Raw genomic sequence first — 18,295 nt, 5'->3', positions numbered from 1 at the left:
GGGGGAGGGGGGAGGGGGGTGTGGGGGGTGGAGGTGGGGAGCTAAGGAAAGAACTAAGAAGGTAGAGAGGGAGAGGGACAAGGTTGTGAAGGATTATCAAAGCGGGAGGGAGGATAAGAAGAAGGGGGAAGCATGAAGCACAGGGAAAGGCTGAGACATCTTCTCTGGCTAAGTTCACCCAGGAAAATCATTACAAGTGAGTCAGTTACACAATAAAGATGAAGCAATTTTTTTTTGGGTAAGATGGAAGTAAATTTTACTCTATAAATATGAAGCATTTTTAATCGGTCAGTTACACAAGTGAGACATTTTCTCAGGCATATTTTGAATAAATATAGTAAACAATACTTTTTATATTTACCATATTGTCAAGTTAATTACACAATTATTTATGGTAATGATATTTTTTTCTTAGTGTACAATCATGATCCATAACTTATAACTTCCTTCTATACTTTAGAACTGGTCATGTGTCAGTAGGGGTGCAATAGGGCCAAGTTATGGAGTGATGCAGAGAAGTTGGGGAGCTTTCTATCAGAAAATAGTATCAAATCATGGCCTTAGAACATCATACTCTTTTTTTTTTTTGTTTTGTCTAAGGCCTACCAATAAGTTGGTACTCTTGTAAAGATGTATAGCCACTATGACTGAACAAAAACTGCAGGTTAGGAACTCTAACTATAACCTGAAAAAGCTGAACTTTTCAATTTAATGAATTTTCCTTTTCCCTAAAAAACATATATGGCTGTGTTAGCTGGGTTTTCTTTTGGTTTCAGATTATCATCTAGGACAAATTCTGTGAGACCCGGTTGAGGTAGTGTTAGATCAAACACCAAGAAATATGAAAATAAATAAACAAAAGATCCGCATGATACCGAGATTTAACGAGGTTCATACACCAGTGTGGTGTGCTATGTCCTCGGGCAAAGAAGAAGATGTTTCAGTATGCAGAAGAGAGATTACACCCAAGCAGTGGACAGAAAACTCGCCCTGAAATCCTAGCTCGATAAATCCCCAAAATACAATGACTTTTTCAACAAGACAACAGTACATTATATATACTCCAAGTCGCAGGTCAATCTTCAAAAAGGGTCAAGAATTTGAAACAAACTTAACAAGTGGTATGGCCATGTTCAACGGAGACCTATGGATGCCCCAGTAAGGAAGATTGACCAAATTCATTTTGAGGTAGGGGTAGGCCTAAGGTGACTATTGACAAAGTGGTTCAGAAAGACAAGCAAAGGATAGAGCTCGATCCTAGTATGACTTCGGATAGAGTTTTGTGGAGGACAATGACCCGTGTTGCCGACCCCTTATAAGGGATGTTCCCATGATGTGTCTTTCTCTACTATTTTACCATCTTCTCTTATCTCATTTTTTTCCCTCATTTTTAATCTCTTTTTTGGGCTTCTTTATTTTCTAATTCCAATATCGGATCCATGTAGTGAACCCCATTCAGTAGGGATAAGGTTATGGTTGTTGTTGTTATATTATCATCTATTATTTTGATCAATTAAAGAACAAATTGATATTGAAACTTCAGAGACATAACAAGCAAGTGATAATAGGTCATTATTTATTCTTCAAATAACATTAGCAGTAACATGTAACACAAACAAGAAAACTATAAGATAATCAAATCTTCAAATGTTGTTCAACCCAGGGTCTTTGTCCAAACCAATCCATTCTCATTTATCCAATGACATACTTCAATTAATCCTGGACCAAAACCCAATAGCTTAAAAGCAAGATTGTTTGGATTCCAAGTTGATGTGTCATAGTGACATGCCATGATCACATGATTCACTTTCTTCTGAGCATGTATATCAACTGCATACATTTTTAAATTTGGCAAAACATGGCAATAATAGACTTGAAATAGAAATGGCATACTATGACATAAGACTGGTGGTTCAGAGAGGTTTCCATGGATTAGTTTCATAGGTCCAATTGTAACATTCTCATAAGATCCTTCGACACTCTCGGTACTCCATACACATATATGGTGCCTTAATGTCTGAACAACAAAATCGATGAGATCCTCAACAGAAGTCACACATGTTCTTTGCTCACCTTGAACTGGTCTTTCCTCACATATCTTGAGGCTTTCCTGAATATACTCATCTATGTTTGATTCATCCACCACATCAAAAAGCTTCTTCAATTCCCTAATCTTGGCAAAGGAAAATGGGATTTTTGATTCCAAAGTTTGTGGCAAGAATGATTTATAAGACATTGGGTCCCTTAAATCAGGGATAGGCATGAAACTTCCCTCTCTCACCATTGACTCTCGAAAATATGGCAATCCCCCTTGGCTGGCAATAGATAGGGGTGTTTCATTTGGAACTTCATCCTATTTCTACTTGACATGATTCCACATGGCTATTGGTGGTAGGGATTTGGTATCCATTGTCTTCTTCAGTAATAAATTTGTAGAACAAACAATATTAGCTTCCTTACAGAATGAATGTAGGTTGGAAGACAATTCGTTTTTATCCATAAGTTTCATATACATTGTTGCTTGATGGAGGCTTAATGGAGAAACCTTTGCGGCTAACCAATGTGGAGGGTGTGGAAGACCAATATGCTCTTCCCATAATTTTGAGAAGTCACTTGTAGCTTGAAAACCCTACAAATTCATGTGGGGTAAAATCAACAATCCAATAAGATAAGACAGGAAAAAATAATCACATTTAAAAGAATGTAAATGACAAAATAAAAATAATATCATTTCTCTTACATTAAAATATGCTACTATTTGAAGGCCAATTAACAGAATGGGATGCCTCATTGTGGAATTGAAATAGAGAATGGAATGAGTTGGGACTGTGCCTTTCAGTGAATGGTTTTGTTGCATGGGGGTTTGAATTTATATAGGGCAAAATTTTATAGTACCAAAAACAAATTGGGGGTTGGGGGGGGGGGTTGCCATTCCTCCCAAACGTATCTGTAACTTTTATGTCTATATATATATATATATATTCTTTTTAAAAAGCGATAATCTTCTCTTTTATTAATAGGAAAGGTTCCCTCCAACGTCGTGTGCAGTTTGAGAGTTGGAGGTGTAATTACGGAACCCTGAAAATAAGGGTAAAGAGGTCATTTAGGGGGAGGGTGAATACTAATCTAGGTGGGGGAGGGGGTGCCTGCATGCAATTTTGCCAAAAATAACCTCCCCTATGGTTTACAGGAACAATTCAAATTGCCAATGTAAGGAATTTTTTTTGAGACTTTCGAGTTAGAATGTTTGACCATGGAAGGATAACTTTGAGTAGAAATTAATAAAACACAATTGTTATTCAAGAAAATTTTGGTAGTAGATAAATCAAGATATGTTTCATGTAGTAAGAGGCAAATTTATATTTTCAAATTTTTATAGAAAATATCTTGATGGCAATCTTTAAAGGGTTAAATACCATATAAGTCCTTTTATTTTTCCCACTAGGAAGATCACCTAATTCCTTTAGCATACCTAACTGACCAAAAATTAGGTTGTTAAAAGTTTTCTGAAACAACAACGCATCAATCAAAAAGTTGATGTCCTAAAGTGTTTTACATATATATATATATATATATATATATATATATTTTTTTTTTTTTGTGAAGAACCTTAGCCATATATTTTTTAGGTCAGAATAACCTCCCATATGGTTGGCTATAGGAACAATTTAAATTGCCAATATAGGATCCAAGTTTGAGATTTTCGATCAGAATGCATGACCATGGAAGGAAAACTTTGAGAGGGGAATTTAATCTCAAATTAAAAAGAAAAATTCACAAATAAAAAGATAATGTTGTAGTTATTCAAGGAAGTTTTGGTAGTAGATAAATTAAGATACGTCTAATGCAGCAACTTGCATATTTTCTATTTACAAGTTTTATGGCAACAGTCTTTTCACCAGATGGCTTTAAAGGAACACCTAGACCATGTTTTGCCACATAAAAGAGTGATGTAGCAATTCTGATCATATGGATATATAGAAAATGGTTTAAGGTTGGCCACTTGTCAAATTTTAGACTCTAATTCAAGCATATACTTTCCCATGCATTAACGTATTCACTTCAATTTTCAGCTGCCCATTTCTTCTTAAAATATTGTGTTGTTTCACTGGTTTTCCAATGCTGTATTTTATCACTTGGCTAATTCCATTTTGAATAAAACTTGTAATGTGATTGTGAGAATTGTCGTCTGTGATCTAGTTCTAACTCAGACATCCTAAGTTCGACTCTCACTAGGCATACTTTGGACCACTCACACTGGGGTGTTTGTGCTCTTCACTGCTTTCAGTGAAAGTTGAATGGTTCTCATTCAACCCCAGTATGACCAGGTCTATACGATTGTGGGGTCAATATGGACCAACGGGACTAGTTAGGCCGAAGGCCTGGATACCCATCGTTAAAAAAAAAAAAAGTTTGTGATCTAGTTCTCGAAGGGGGAATGGGACAAATAGATTCATAGATTGATTCGCCACTTCAATTAGGGTTAAGGATCAACCGATATAACTCCAATAGGGATTGGTCAAACCATATGGTACATGTCAAATATATATGGTCTGTTAAAGGTGTTAGCCAGTCCGGTTTGCCTAGCTTAATGGCCGGCCTTCTTGGATGATAAATGTTTTGACATAAATAGATTCTAAATATAAATACGCATAGTGAATTGCTATAAACAAAAAAGGAGAAGGGTCACAAATATAACCTTTATTCCACAAAACAACCATGACAAGCACATATATAATAAACCTAATTATTGTGATACGCATACTCAGACCCTACAACTATACGCATGAGAAATAAGAAACAAAGATATATTAACAAAACAACATCTAAACCACGGAACAAATCAATTTAATTTGATTGTGTTGCATTTATTTCATTATGATGTATGTATCCATCAAACCCAATTTAATTTAATTAAATTAATTATTATAATTTTATTATGTGCTTATTGTGATTATTTCAATAATGTGCAATTTTCCAATTTTACCGTTATTTGTTCACGACAACGAACAAACATGGGTATTTAGTTCTAGGGGACATTGTATATTTCTCTAATAGAGATTGAAACCGAAATATAAATGCGGGCACTTAATTATGTTGAACATTGATCCCTTCCATATTTGGTTCACTGTCATTATATTCACAAGAGAAATTTCTAGTAATTAATTTTTCACTACCTGAGAAGCATTTACTGTAGCGTATATGTTTTACGCAATTGTGGTGATGTAGACAATCAAATTTGTCAGCCTCCCCCAGCAATGATGATTTTTAGGATGTGAACGAGGTCTATGCTCTCTTCCAGAAGGGGATTTGGTATTTTCGGATATGACCTATAACTTCATCCTAAACCCTGATTCCAAAACCTAATCTAAGCCTAGTTTGATTTCAAATCCTAATTCCAAACCCTAATCCGGCCCAAAACCCTAGTCTGGTCTGAAACCTTAATTTAGCTAAACCATACCTAACCTATGGTATTTAAGGTTTGCATGCTACATATTGACGAATTGGTCCAAATACCTTCCGATGGTATGAAAACAACACAAAAATGGTTGTTAGAAATCCTCTCAATTGCAAAAAGGCAAAATCCGTTCCTCATGAATCTGAAATTTTTCTAATCTAAAAATGAGCTCAACGTCCATACCAAGTGATAGTACTCGGAAAGACGATTTTGAAAATATACAGTGCATGAATATTGGACCACCAGATCTGTCACACCCCGTTCATACAGAACCGGGCCAGTGACCGGGTTAACACCGGTTAAGCCAAACCTGCCAGGATCATCTGATACAATATTCCACCACAGCATACACAACTAAGAAAGAGCTCATCAGTTCAGCGGAAGACTTAGTTTACCTGTGAATATTCCCATAATACTTGATACCCGAATTGTGATATAATAGTTAAATACATGTGGGCCCGAAGGCATGATATTTACACAATAAGAGTATAATTCACATATCAAGTACGTAAAAGAAATCATCAAAAATCAGAGTATACAGCTCGGCTCGGTATCAAAGCCTAAAGCTCAGCTCGGTATCCAAGGTTGAGCCCAGCTCGGCATCACAAGGTAGAGCTCAGCTCGGCATCAAAAGTGGAGCTCAGCTCGGCATCAAAAGTGGAGCTCAGCTCGGTATCAGAACTGCTATCCCGCAGCACAACTCTCGCACGAGCAATCGGTGCCGTGCTCTAACTCCTCAGAGGCCCACCAGTCCTCTTCAGGGAACTCAACTGTGGGACCTGGCCCGTGCTCTTCAGATGGATGACCTGTAAAATCATCTAAAAAGGGATGCACACGTGGGATGAACTCACTAGCTTAGTAAGTGAAAAGATGGACCACATAGCAGTCCACACAAAAAATCACAATCATATGCACTATATGCTATGCATTACATTTTAAATCACATCCACCTAAGCAACATTACTAAGTCTTTAGTTTAGTGCTACTACAACCACAGTGCGCGTATACTCTGGGTACGAGCCGCGAACTCCATCCCGCGATACTCCCATAGGGCTGTCGAAGAAGGCCCACCGTGAGTACTCAGAAAAGTAAAAACATGCCGACCACCGGCTCTCAACATAAAATAAATGAAAAAAATTAAAGGTGCTGACTCCAGCAATTTAAAAGCAGTACGATTGACCCTCTTGAATATACCACCGGGGTTGTCGACTGTCTTAATGACCAGTCGGGCGTAATGCCTAACCTCCACAGTGACCCGAAAACCGTGACCACTACTTCCCCCCAAATGGTAACCTAACACCTTAACCCCTGTTGGGAAGGGTCGTAGCACGGGAAGGTGAAAATCCTAAATCGCATGCTCCTATATGACAATAGTACGATTGCATAGTGCCACCGCGTCCCATACCACGGGCTACCAATGGACTCATTTTCAAACCGACTACGACATCTAGTCTATTAATGCACCATGCACAATAATGTCAACATTCATCACATAAACATATCATCACTTGGCATTTAGAAAATAAACACAAAACCCATACATAACAATGTGAGGATGACTAATCTACATAGCATTTTCATGATGACATGGCTAGACTAGATACGATTAAATGAATGCCAAACAATGCCTTGAAACAAGGCCAAATGTCCTCTCCCCTCTTACTTGTAGTGTACAAGGACTCACGCTCGGTACGGGTGAGATCCGGTGCGAGAAGCGTAGAGATTTGGTGAACCTATCATGAGTGAGCGGGGTTAGTATTTCACCACTTTGGGATCAAGATTAACACGATCCAATGACAAGATCATGTTTAGAATCCTAAAAGAAGGTCATACATCCGTTTTGGGTCCAATCGGACGTAAAAATCACATTTGGAGCCTCTCGGGTGGGTCGGACAGCCCACCTGTCTGACCCACCAGTCAGACCCACCGATCTTGACAGGTGGGTAGGTCGGCCCGCCAGTTGGCCCGCCGATCTGGCCCGAGGGTCCTACTAAGATCGGCGGGCAGGGTGGCCCTTCGGTTGGGCTCACCGGTTGGGCCCGAGGGTTCTACCCTCTCAGGCAAGTGCCCATAGGCGGGCCAAATGGCCCACCGGTCTTGGCCCACTGGTCTTGGCGGAAAACTGTTGTTTCTTCCCAAACTTCCCCCAACCTTTGGGAATTCAAATGGGGTTTTTTCAAACCCATTCTTCACTCATTCAAGGTCTCATAAGATGGTTCTAACCTAGATCTAGGTTAGATTTAAGGAATGGAAAACCATCTTACCTTCTTTGCTCAAGAACACCTTAAAAACCCCAAAATCACTTTCAATCACCAATGCTCTTGCAATCTGTGGAAACCCTTCTTCAAATCCTTCAAAATCAACACATAAATCATCTATTAAACTTTAGATTCATCATTTCAAGGGGGATTTACAAGATCTCAAGAAACCCTACCCAAATCAAGGGTTTTTACTTGGGTATGGTGAAAGCTTAAGGAACCCAGCCTTTGCTCACCTCTAAACGTAGATCTAGTGTTGGAGATCACTCTTCCGACGTCGGAATGGGAAGATCAAGCCTCGGCGCCACTGAAATCCATCTCTTCTTCCTCTTCCTTCTCTTCTTTTCTTTTTTCCTTTCTTTTCTCTCTCCTCTTCACTCTTCTCACCAACGTCCAAGTGTCATAAATGAGAAAAGAAAAGAAAAACATAAATGCTATATATACTTCTTAAAATAACTAAGTATTCACATGGGTGGGTCACTCAGGTGGGTGGATGCGCCCACCTGTCCGCCCACCTGAGGGCCAAAACTTGGCCAACAAGTGGGATTTTGACAGAATTCGGCCCTCAGCACGAATCTCACTCTTGGCTTAAGATGTAATATACGTATGCGCCTTAATATACGGCTACATACCTGCTTTATCCGTACATGGCCTTATGATAGGTGCATGTACACGGCTTGGGTACTCCCGTCTCTTCTGGCACTGGCTCAGACTTGTCGGGCCAGTTGGTGTTTAAGGTCACCCTTGCCATTATAGTCCATAAGGAACCCGCTTTAACTTTCTCTGGTTCGGGTCCTGCATGGTTAAATCGATCAACTGTGTAATCAGACTGGGTTTAAGAAGTAGGGTATTACAGGATCTCCCGTAGTAGCTCCTAGAAGATTCAACAGCCAAAATTACCATTTTACCCCTAGGGCTGGTGAACCTACCAGAAACCTTGAGTTCCCAAAATACCCTGGCCATTTGCCTAGCCTGTAAATAGAGCCTTATGGTTTGAGACACTCAACACCAATCCCAAGGTATGGGAGCTTTGAAGAATTCCTTCCTTTTCCCTCTGCCCCTCTCTCCTTCCCCAGCCAAAGATTCCCTTATATTCCCTCAATTTTTATGCCAAAACTTTAAAATCCTGATAAAATCCCAAATAATGTAGAAATCCGTAGAAACTAGGGGTGTCACAGGTTAGGTTGACCAAATCCAAACTGAATTGAAACCGATATGGCCTACCAGATCATGTTTTGGATTGGGGTAGTGCGACCCCAAACCGAAACCGGTCCAAATTGTAAATCGAAATGACCTGACACCAGATTGAACCGAATAAAACCGACATCAACCTATCTAGCAGCTTCATGTTATTTCCCAATTGAGATTTTTTTTTTCACTGAAAACAAACTCCAAGTTTTAAAAATATTGGTAACCATACTCAGTCATTATGTTTCCCAAACTACACATAAGGTGCCAAGTTCAAGTGGGGGGGTGATTCTTCACAACGAAGAGATTGCTCGAGCAGATGCATTGGCCCTTCGAAAATCTCAAAGAGGGATAGCAGCAGTAGGTCTTCGCAAGAAGGATAACAGGATAGCAGCAACAGAACAGACTAGAAGGCCTAAACGTCTGGTTAATTCTACAAAGTAATTGATAAAGGTTCTATATTGGAATGTTAGGGGGTTCAAGAAGGCTGTAGCTAGAATGGACTTGAGAAGTATTGTGATGGAAAATCATTCAGACGTTATTTGCTTGGCAGAACCAATGGTAGAATCCTTTGCCTTTTCGGCTCTGTTTTTCAATAAAATTGGTTTTGATGCCGATATGATTCATAATAATAGGGAGGATAAGGTGCCAAACCTTTGGTTGATGTGGAGGAGGGGGATGTCAAAGCCTTCTATAGTTTCGGAGTATGATCAGTAGCTTTCTGTCAAGATTGAGTGGAAGAACATGCATGTTTTTTTATTAGTTATTCATGCTAGCTGTTTTAGCGTAAAAAGAAGAGATTTGTGGATTGAGCTTGCTTCAGTCCCTGCCATGATGGAGCTGTGGCTTATGATTGGAGACTTCAATGCGTTGCATCCCATGAAAAAAGAGGTCCAGGCGCTTTTAGCTTGGTATCGGTGGTGGAATTCGCAGCTATGATTCATTTTTGTTCTCTGATACAGATCCCCTCACAAGGTCCAAAGTTCACTTGGTCCAATAATAGAAGAAGAGGGAATGTTGCTGCAGTCCTGGATAGGGATCTGTGCAACGAAGCTTGGCTGAACCATTTTCAGGATTGTGCCCCAATAGTGCTTCAATGTGACTTCTCAGATCATTGCCCTATATTGGTTGCTTCTCAGGCTTGCCCTAAGCTAGGTAATTGTCCATTTCGAATGCATAAATTCTAGTTAGATGATTCATCTTTTATTAAAGTCATTCAAGATGCATGGTCGCAGAGTATTTATGGTTCAGCTAGTTTCATCTTAGCCCAAAAGCTTAAGAGACTTAAACTTATTATTCGAGCATGGTAGACAGGATTTTCCAAACTTTGAGCTTGAGTTAATTAAAACCAAGGAGGCTTTGGCTGAGGTTCAAGGTCAAAATGAAGCTTCAGGGATGGATGATACTCTATTTGGGAAGGAGGTGGATGCAAAAACTACCTACATGAATGCCTTAAAAAATCATGAAAAACTGTGGGCGGAGAAATCCCGAATTAGATGGCTTAATCATGGAGATAAGAATTCTAAGTTCTTTCATCTCTATGAAAAAATTATAAGGACAAGGAACAATATCAGACTAGTGCAAAAAATTGATGGGACCAAAGTTAGTGATAGAGATGGAATAGCGGCCAACATGATTGACTATTTTCAATCTTTTCATAAGAGAATGTCTGTCTGTGAGCATTTGGATATTCTGAATTCCATCCCTGCTTTAGTTGATGAGGTTGACTTGCTCTCTTTGGATGCGATTCCTGGAGCAGTGGAGGTTAGGAAAGCTGTTTGGGATTTGGATCTTGATAGTTCACCCGGTCCAGGGTATTTTTTTCAGGCATTGCTAGGATGTGGTAGCAGACGACTTTGTCAGAGTAGTCAGAGAATTTTTTCTCACGGAAAAATGTTCCCAGGTATAAATAAGAATTTTTTTAGCTTTGATCCCAAAAGTCAATGGAGCTATAACTCTTGATTAGTTCCGCCCTCTATGTATGGGGAATTTCTTTTGTAAGGTCATTTCAAAAATCCTCGCCACAAGGATGTCTTTTTTGCTACCAAGGCTGATCTCAGAAGAGCAAGAAGTGTTCCAGAGAGGGAAATTAATTCACACAAATAATGGTTTGGCCTCTGAGATGGCTAACATTATGTTTTCATCCACTAGAGGAGGAGGATTGGGCATTAAGATTGATGTTCAGAAGGCTTTCGATACCATCTCCTGGGACTTCATTATTCAAGTGTTGAAGCATTTTGGTTTTTTTGACAAGTGAACTAGATTTATCATGTCCTTTGCTCATCAAAAAATTCAATTCTTTTGAATGGAAGGCCTATGGGTTACTTTAATGTGGAAAGGGGCTTAAGGCAAGGTGACCCCATGTCTCCAATTCTCTTCATCTTGGCAGAAGAGGTCTTGTGCAGAGGCTTGCACAATCTAGCTCGTGATGGGAAAATAAAACTCCTTCAGGGTCCTAGAGGTGAGTCAATGCCGGTTCACCTTTTATTTGCAGATGACATATTTATATTTATGAATGCATCTATTAAATATGTTAAAAATCTTAACAACTTTCTGAGAAAGTATCAAGAATTTTATGGGCAGCACGTGAATCTTGAGAAAAGTAAACTCTTCATGGGGAGAATTAGCCTCCTCGCACGAGAGATATCTCAGATTCTTTGGGCATTTCTATTAAATTCCTTACAAAGTATCTTGGAGTTCAGATTTTCAAAGGCAGGGTGAAGAAAACTTTTTTACTTTTTGTAATGGACAAAGTGAAGGAGCGTATGTCGGGATGGAAAGGCAAGCTTCTTTCGATGGTAGGAAGAGTTCAGTTGGTGCACTCTGTGGTCTCAGGAATGCCTATTCACAACATGTTAGTGTATTGATGGCCTAACTCCATTATCAGTTTGATGGAGAAGTGGATAAGAAACTTCATCTGGACAGACGATGTGGGCAGCCCTAAAGCTGTGACGATAAAATGGGATCAGGTTTGTAAGCATAGGGAGGAAGGAGATTTGGGGATTCGTAGACTCCAGGACATAAATAAATCTCTCTTGTGTAAACAAGTCTGGAATATTAAACACAGAGTCTCTGGAATGAGTAGGCTTTTTAAAGCTAGATTTCTTAAAAATGGAAATCTCAAAACATCATACATATCTTCTTCTGCGCTGCCTGGATTTCACAAAGTGCGGAACATTGTATCAAGCAGAGAGCGATGGACAATTGGCAATGGCCAAGACATTAGACTATGGTCTGACACCTGGCTTGGAGATAAATTTATTGCTGAGACCTGTGACTTAGATCATGACTTCATTAAAAACTCCTCTTGAAAGTGGCTGATGTTATCCACAACTCTCAATCAGTATTTCCTGCTATTCGCTCTGCCCATCTTCAAGATTATTTTAATGTTGCTTGCTCTATCAGTTTTCCTAATTCTAACATGAAGGACAGGTGTGTTTGGAGTTGTACTACTTCTAGTATTTTCTCTTCTATTTCAGCTTGGGATGAGATTAGGAAGTGCAATCCTAAAGTCCCTTAGAGTTCCATGGTTTGGGGAAAATTCTTGCAACCAAGACAGTCTACATTTGGTTGGCGCAGGATGCACAAAAAGTTGTCCATAGAAGTTATTATTTTTGCAAAAGGTATTACAATGGTATCTATGTGCAATTTATGTGAGGAGCATTCTGAGTCTTTTAATCATCGGTTTATGAGATGCAAATTTGTTGTGATGATTTGGAAAAAAAAATTATAGATTGCTTTGGTGTTTCTTGGGCTGACATTGAAGACTTGAGCCTTTTCGTCCAATGGTGGATTAGAAAGCGCAAGGTTCTAGCTCTTAAGGATCCCTGGTCCATGGGAATGAGTATAGTGGCTAATAACATATGGAAAGAAAGGAATGCTAGGCTCTATGAAGGAAGGAAGATCAATCATCTCTGCGTCTTTGAAAAGATTAAGAGAGATTTCAAAGATTTAAAGGTCTCCCTTCGTGATCAGGTCAAACAGCCTTTTGATCTTTTTTGTTGTCAGAGTTTGGGTCTGTCCATAGATCCTAGTAGCCCTATAGAGATTTTAGAAGTGTATTGGTGCAAGCCTCTTTCAGGATGTGTGAAATTAAACATGGATGGTTGTTCTATGGGCAACCCAAGAAGGGCCGGCGTAGGTGGAGTTATTGAGGATAATCTTGGCACTGTGATTGGTTCTTTCAAAGTTTTCCTTGGGATTCAGTCCAACTATGTTGCTGAATTCCAAGCATTTATGGAAGGCATTCAAATGGCAAAAGACTTGGGGGTGCGATCTCTTTGGATTGAATTTGACTCTGCTACGGTGGTGGTGGGTTTTCATTCTAGATCCATTCCATGGTATGTTGCTTAAGAATGGATGTCGTTGGACCCATTCTTGACGTCTATAAATTGGAAAATATCACACTGCTTCAGAGAGGCCAACGGAATAGTTGATTATTTAGCAAGGGATGCGGCAAAAATAGGAGCTTTAGGGAAAAATGTTTCTCTTCCCAAATTTATATGGGATGAGGTTGCTCATGATGCGGATTCTAAGCCTAGATTCCGATTTTGATTTTTTTGATTTTTTCCCCTGCTGATGGCAATGCCGAAGGTGGGGGCTTAAAGTCAGGTTCTTCGGTGTAATTTTTCTTTTCTTCCTTTATTTTTTAATGAAATTTGGATCTTTCTAGTGAAAAAAAAAAAAAAAAACTACACATAAGGTCTCTTTATTGGAGTTGCCCATGTGACTTCTAAAATTTAAAATTTTAAAATGCTTTGGTATATAATAACATCTTAAAGATAACATCCATGCCATCCTTGACTATAACATCTTCTTGATGCCAATTCTAGGTTCCATCCAATTTCATCTCTGTTTCTACTCCTTTCCCCCAATCTTGAAGAATGCCAAAGTAAACTTTTTTCAAAGAGCAATCATGGAGGTGCGACCCATTTCCATCATTCTAACACAAGGAAAGCCTCCATCACTATGGTCACTCCCTCTATTTTTGATGAGAAGAACAAGTAACAAAAGTGCACAGACTGGAGACTCTGGTCTTTGGTTTATGCAAGTGTTCCTCAACAAGAAATCAAAACCGAACTGAAACCAACCCAACAGCACACCAATAAGGGAACCAAAACAAGTCCAAACAGACCAATTGATACCCCTACTTAAAACCTCGAAAATAAACTTTTGAACCTCAAGAATTTCTAGATTCCTCGAGATTCCCTCGTCTTAGTTCTTGTGCCTCAAAATCTAAAAATCCCAAAAAATCTCTTAAAAAAAAAAAAAAAAAAAAAAAAAAAAAAACTCCCCAGCCTATAGAATACCTTAGAAAACCTTTCTTGCTGTTATAAAGTCCCAGAATGATCCATACTCACCAAGATTCTTTTAGATTCTCTTTGATTCCCGAAATTCTATCAAAAATTTAAGAAATTCTCAAAAAAATTCTCAAAATTGTAAAAGGTCATAGGCTGGCTAGATTCTCCAATTAAGGAAAGCAAACAGTTGAATCCACCTCCACCTAAGCTGGGGGATTCTCATCAAAGTTCGTGTTTACAACTTGGGCCCTCCCCTCTCAACCTAAAATAGGGGTTGAGCTCAGGTACAATCTCTCAACTTAAGTAGGCACAATATAGAATTTTAATTCATATATTGTAGTGAAAATATAGGGTAACAAAAACTTAGCTATGCATGATGTATAAGATTAATCAAGGGAGAATGTTCATTCTTTAAGCATCTAGTAAGAAAATCGGTTCAACCAGACGGAGGTCAAACGCCTTCCTATCTCTGTAACATGAAACTTACCCTCATCTCTGGACCAAACTAAGGTTCCAGCCTATTCTTACGGATCAGGCTCATCCAACAGGTTTTAGGCCCTTAGCGTAGGTGGTGACTCCAAATATCATGTTTCCCAGTCCCTAATATTTGCCAGTATTAATATGCTAATTCCCTAGGGGAAAAAGTCTCAGTGAAATAGGCCTCCATATATCTCCGAGTGGGAATGAAGAACCCGGGGATGTAAAAGTGCCTCTTCCAGCCATTACCCTTATAGGTAATCCAACAGTTGATGTCTACCGAGAAGACTGAATAAACACCCGACGCTCAGTATGTGGGATATATGTGTGAATGGGGATGACACTCAATAAGGTTTCCGCATCCGAAAAGTATAACATTCAAGTATGCGAGTTGTTGGACCATGATTTGGTCCAATTCCAAGGCCTCAATAATATTATATTTTTTATTTTTTTATTTGATGTGATATAATCTCCATTCTTATATAATATTAAAGGAAAAGAACGCTCCTTGGTCGTGTCGCTCCTGCACCAGACATAGAGGGGGCTGAAATGACAACTCCACACTTGTGAAACACAAAAAAACCTGGCCTTGTTAATGCCTACGCGCACCGCCCCCCCTCCCCCCCAATTGGTATGTGCAGTGATGAAGGGGCTATAGGACCAGGGACCGTTCTTTTCCCCTTGGTATTATTTTTTGAAAGGAGTTTCTCGATACTCTTGATTTAATTAACAATGCACTTATTTTTTGGTAGATAATTTTATTCGACACTTTTGAGCGTGCATTATGAATGTTGTTAGTTGGGGGTAAAGTATAATGAAATTATGTATCTTAGGGTTTTTTTTTAGGTTTTAATGTTTTATTTTTCTAGTTGGTCACTTCACTTCGACTATAACTTGACAGGTGAGAATAGGACTTTAGGCTCTACTTGTCCACAAAATTTGAACTATATTCAATGCGCGATGTGGTAGATATTAGTGGTGTTATAAAGATACTGTTAGACCATTAAAATTTCTCCCAATATTTATAGACACATATGGATAACATTGAAATTTGTTAACATTGCCCTTGTTTGCCCTTGAAAGCTTTTGTACTACATTCTACTGAAGTTCTTCAAGACAGAGGAATGATACTATTCTGTGAAGCGAAACTTTAGTCTGAACTACCATGGAGATTGTGTCAGGAAAATTATAAATGGGACCTCGCACTATCTCAAATGTTGCAAGTGCAGATACAATATTTCCTGACCCTAATGGGATTTTCATAAGCACACAAAATCCAAAAGTAACCATTGATACAAACATTGGAGCAGACAAGTAGACAAAGGCAGTTATAGCTGATGTATAAAGTAACTTTTTCAACCATTTTGTTTCCAACTTCCTGAGCTCAATTATCTTAGCTAAGAACTTCATCTTCCAACCCTGGAGCTTGAGAATCCTCATATTCCTCAGAGCGTCAGATGTTACCTTCATCCTTCGATCCTTTGAATCCATCAATTCCCCCTGAAATTTTTCTTGAAGTTTTCCTAGTGGAGCATTTTTTAACATCAAAATTATTGTGACAGCAAAAGCTACAACTGAAGCAATCCCAAGACTCTTGTATAAGATCAACAATGCTAGAACAACTTGAAGAGGCACACTCCATATATCGTGCAAATACCAACTGAAAATTCCAGTCCTTTCAACATCAACACTAATCAAATTAATATTTTTACCACTAGTGTAGCCCTGATTTGATTGGCTTGAAATCCGGAGACCCTTCTTGTAGATTATTGCAAGCAAAGCAACACGGACTCTAATTGCCATCTTTCGTAATTGAAAGAATAAGTGCCTCTCAGAGAGACACTTTATGAGCTTTGAAAGAAAAAAAATGAATACTAATGCATAGCCTTTATATTTTAGTTGGTGAGGGCTATTGAGATATTGAATAAAAGGGACAATAAGGTATGGTCCAACATAAGAAGCCAATGTGCGTACAATGGTCAGTAAAGCTGTCCATAGAATTTCTTTCCACATTGAGAGAATCAATGCCTTCACCAGCTTGAGTTTGCTTACCTGACCAATGTTACCACTGTCATCACCATTAGATTCCAGTTTATTTCTAAAATGGGCAAAGACCACGTTAGCACTATCACAATTGGCAAGCTGAGGAACATCTTGAAGATCCAGTGTTTTTTGATAACCGAGTGCAAGTAAAGGACCCATCCAAGCGAAAGTAAAAGTACTAAGAAGATTGGAATTTGCATAAGAAGAACTCTCTGCACCAAAATGTGATCCTTGTCTATAGTCTCTATTGCTTTTATTTGAACTAGTTTTCAAAATAGGCTCTAAAAGATGTGAATATTCATCTTCTCGAAACTTTCCAAAAAACGCAGCATAACAAAAGAACAAACTAGAAATAATGGACACAATATCGGAGACCCATAAGAGGAATGGTAAGGACAAACGTTTCCAATACAAACCAAGATGTATAACAAAATAAGAACAAGATAGTATGAAGTAGAAGGCCCACCAAATCCTTAGTAGAATGGGGAACCTATGTTCACTTGAATGAGAACTCTTGACATGCAAGTAAGCAGAGATTACAAACCAACTGAGTGTTCTGAATGCAAAATCCAATTGGGCAACAACTTTTGAATTAGTCCAACCATGTCTATACCCAGAGATATGGTTTAACACGCATAGGAGAAGATCACAGAATGCCAGACTTGCACAAGATATAAGGGTTAACCGATAGTATAAAAAATATGTATTCTTCAATACTGGTTTTGAATTTTCAAGGTTATTCATCATGCATCTCTTGCAAGCCCAGGAAATGGATAAAACTAATAACAAAATTAGGTGTGAAGAAGCTGAAAATCCATTCAGGAAAATCCCTGCAGAAGACTCAGAAAATATCCAAAGATTCATATCATTCTTTGAATCTCCAAAAGCATCCATTTTTGCAATTTTTTTTTCTTTTGTTTGCAATTTGTTGGCTTAGTTCTCAGGTAGTTCCAATACAAACTCTACCAGCTTTACCACATTTTGAATTGATCCAGGCCCATTTGCAAAAAAAAATTGTAGACTCTAGCATATGTGTTCTAGAAATACTTTGAGCCAATATGGGATCTTAGTATCACCCTGAGATGTAGTTGAACATGTTAATAAACAAACAAAATAAAAAAAATTTGAATTATATAAATTACAAGACAATGGGTCATCTTTTTATAGAAAAAATAAAGAATGGATCAAGCGGTAGTTATAGATGATTTAGTTCACTTTCAATTAAGAACATCAATAGAAAGAATATAAGCTTAGCAATATAAAAGAAATAAACCAATATAATTTTACAAATAACTTTTTGGTCCAAAGTTCACTTCATTTCATAGGAGCACTGAGTGATGCGTTGCTGTAGATTTCTATAACAGAATTAAAAGAAAATAATCATTGAAACTTCCAATATATCAAATCCATAAATGAAATTTCAAGTAATGTAACCAAAGGAACATCAAAAAAATAATTAATTAACCTCTAAATAGAATTGTCAAATGTTGGCATGTGCCTTTCTACAAGAAACCTTGCCGAATTATTTGTAGCAACTTGAAGATCATCTGATGAAAGAGGGAAAAACCCTA

The 18,295-nt window shown here is 38.4% G+C and overlaps 1 protein-coding gene and 1 long non-coding RNA gene across 2 annotated transcripts; both read right to left on the bottom strand.

Annotated features, from left to right (window-relative positions):
* Positions 1–1,548: 1,548 nt before the first annotated feature.
* LOC122070190 lies at positions 1,549–2,883 on the bottom strand. The gene is made up of 2 exons (XR_006137695.1): positions 2,741–2,883; positions 1,549–2,629 (listed from the first exon to the last, which is right to left on the bottom strand). It is a non-coding gene; the product is annotated as an uncharacterized LOC122070190 (long non-coding RNA).
* Positions 2,884–15,779: 12,896 nt separating this feature from the next.
* LOC122070200 (ABC transporter C family member 3-like) lies at positions 15,780–17,618 on the bottom strand. The gene has a single exon (XM_042634327.1). It carries the CDS (start codon positions 17,616–17,618, stop codon positions 15,780–15,782), a length of 1,839 nt encoding a protein of 612 aa, XP_042490261.1.
* Positions 17,619–18,295: the final 677 nt, after the last annotated feature.

This window comes from Macadamia integrifolia, unplaced genomic scaffold (assembly GCF_013358625.1).
Source record: "Macadamia integrifolia cultivar HAES 741 unplaced genomic scaffold, SCU_Mint_v3 scaffold852, whole genome shotgun sequence".
NCBI classification, from domain to species: Eukaryota; Viridiplantae; Streptophyta; class Magnoliopsida; order Proteales; family Proteaceae; genus Macadamia; species Macadamia integrifolia.
The sequence above is the reverse complement of the archived record's forward strand: the minus strand, read 5'-3'. Positions and strand labels throughout refer to the sequence as shown.

Excerpts from the sequence above, each read along its gene's own strand:
- LOC122070200 (XM_042634327.1), bottom strand. The coding sequence starts at position 17,618 with ATGGATGCTTTTGGAGATTCAAAGAATGATATGAATCTTTGGATATTT.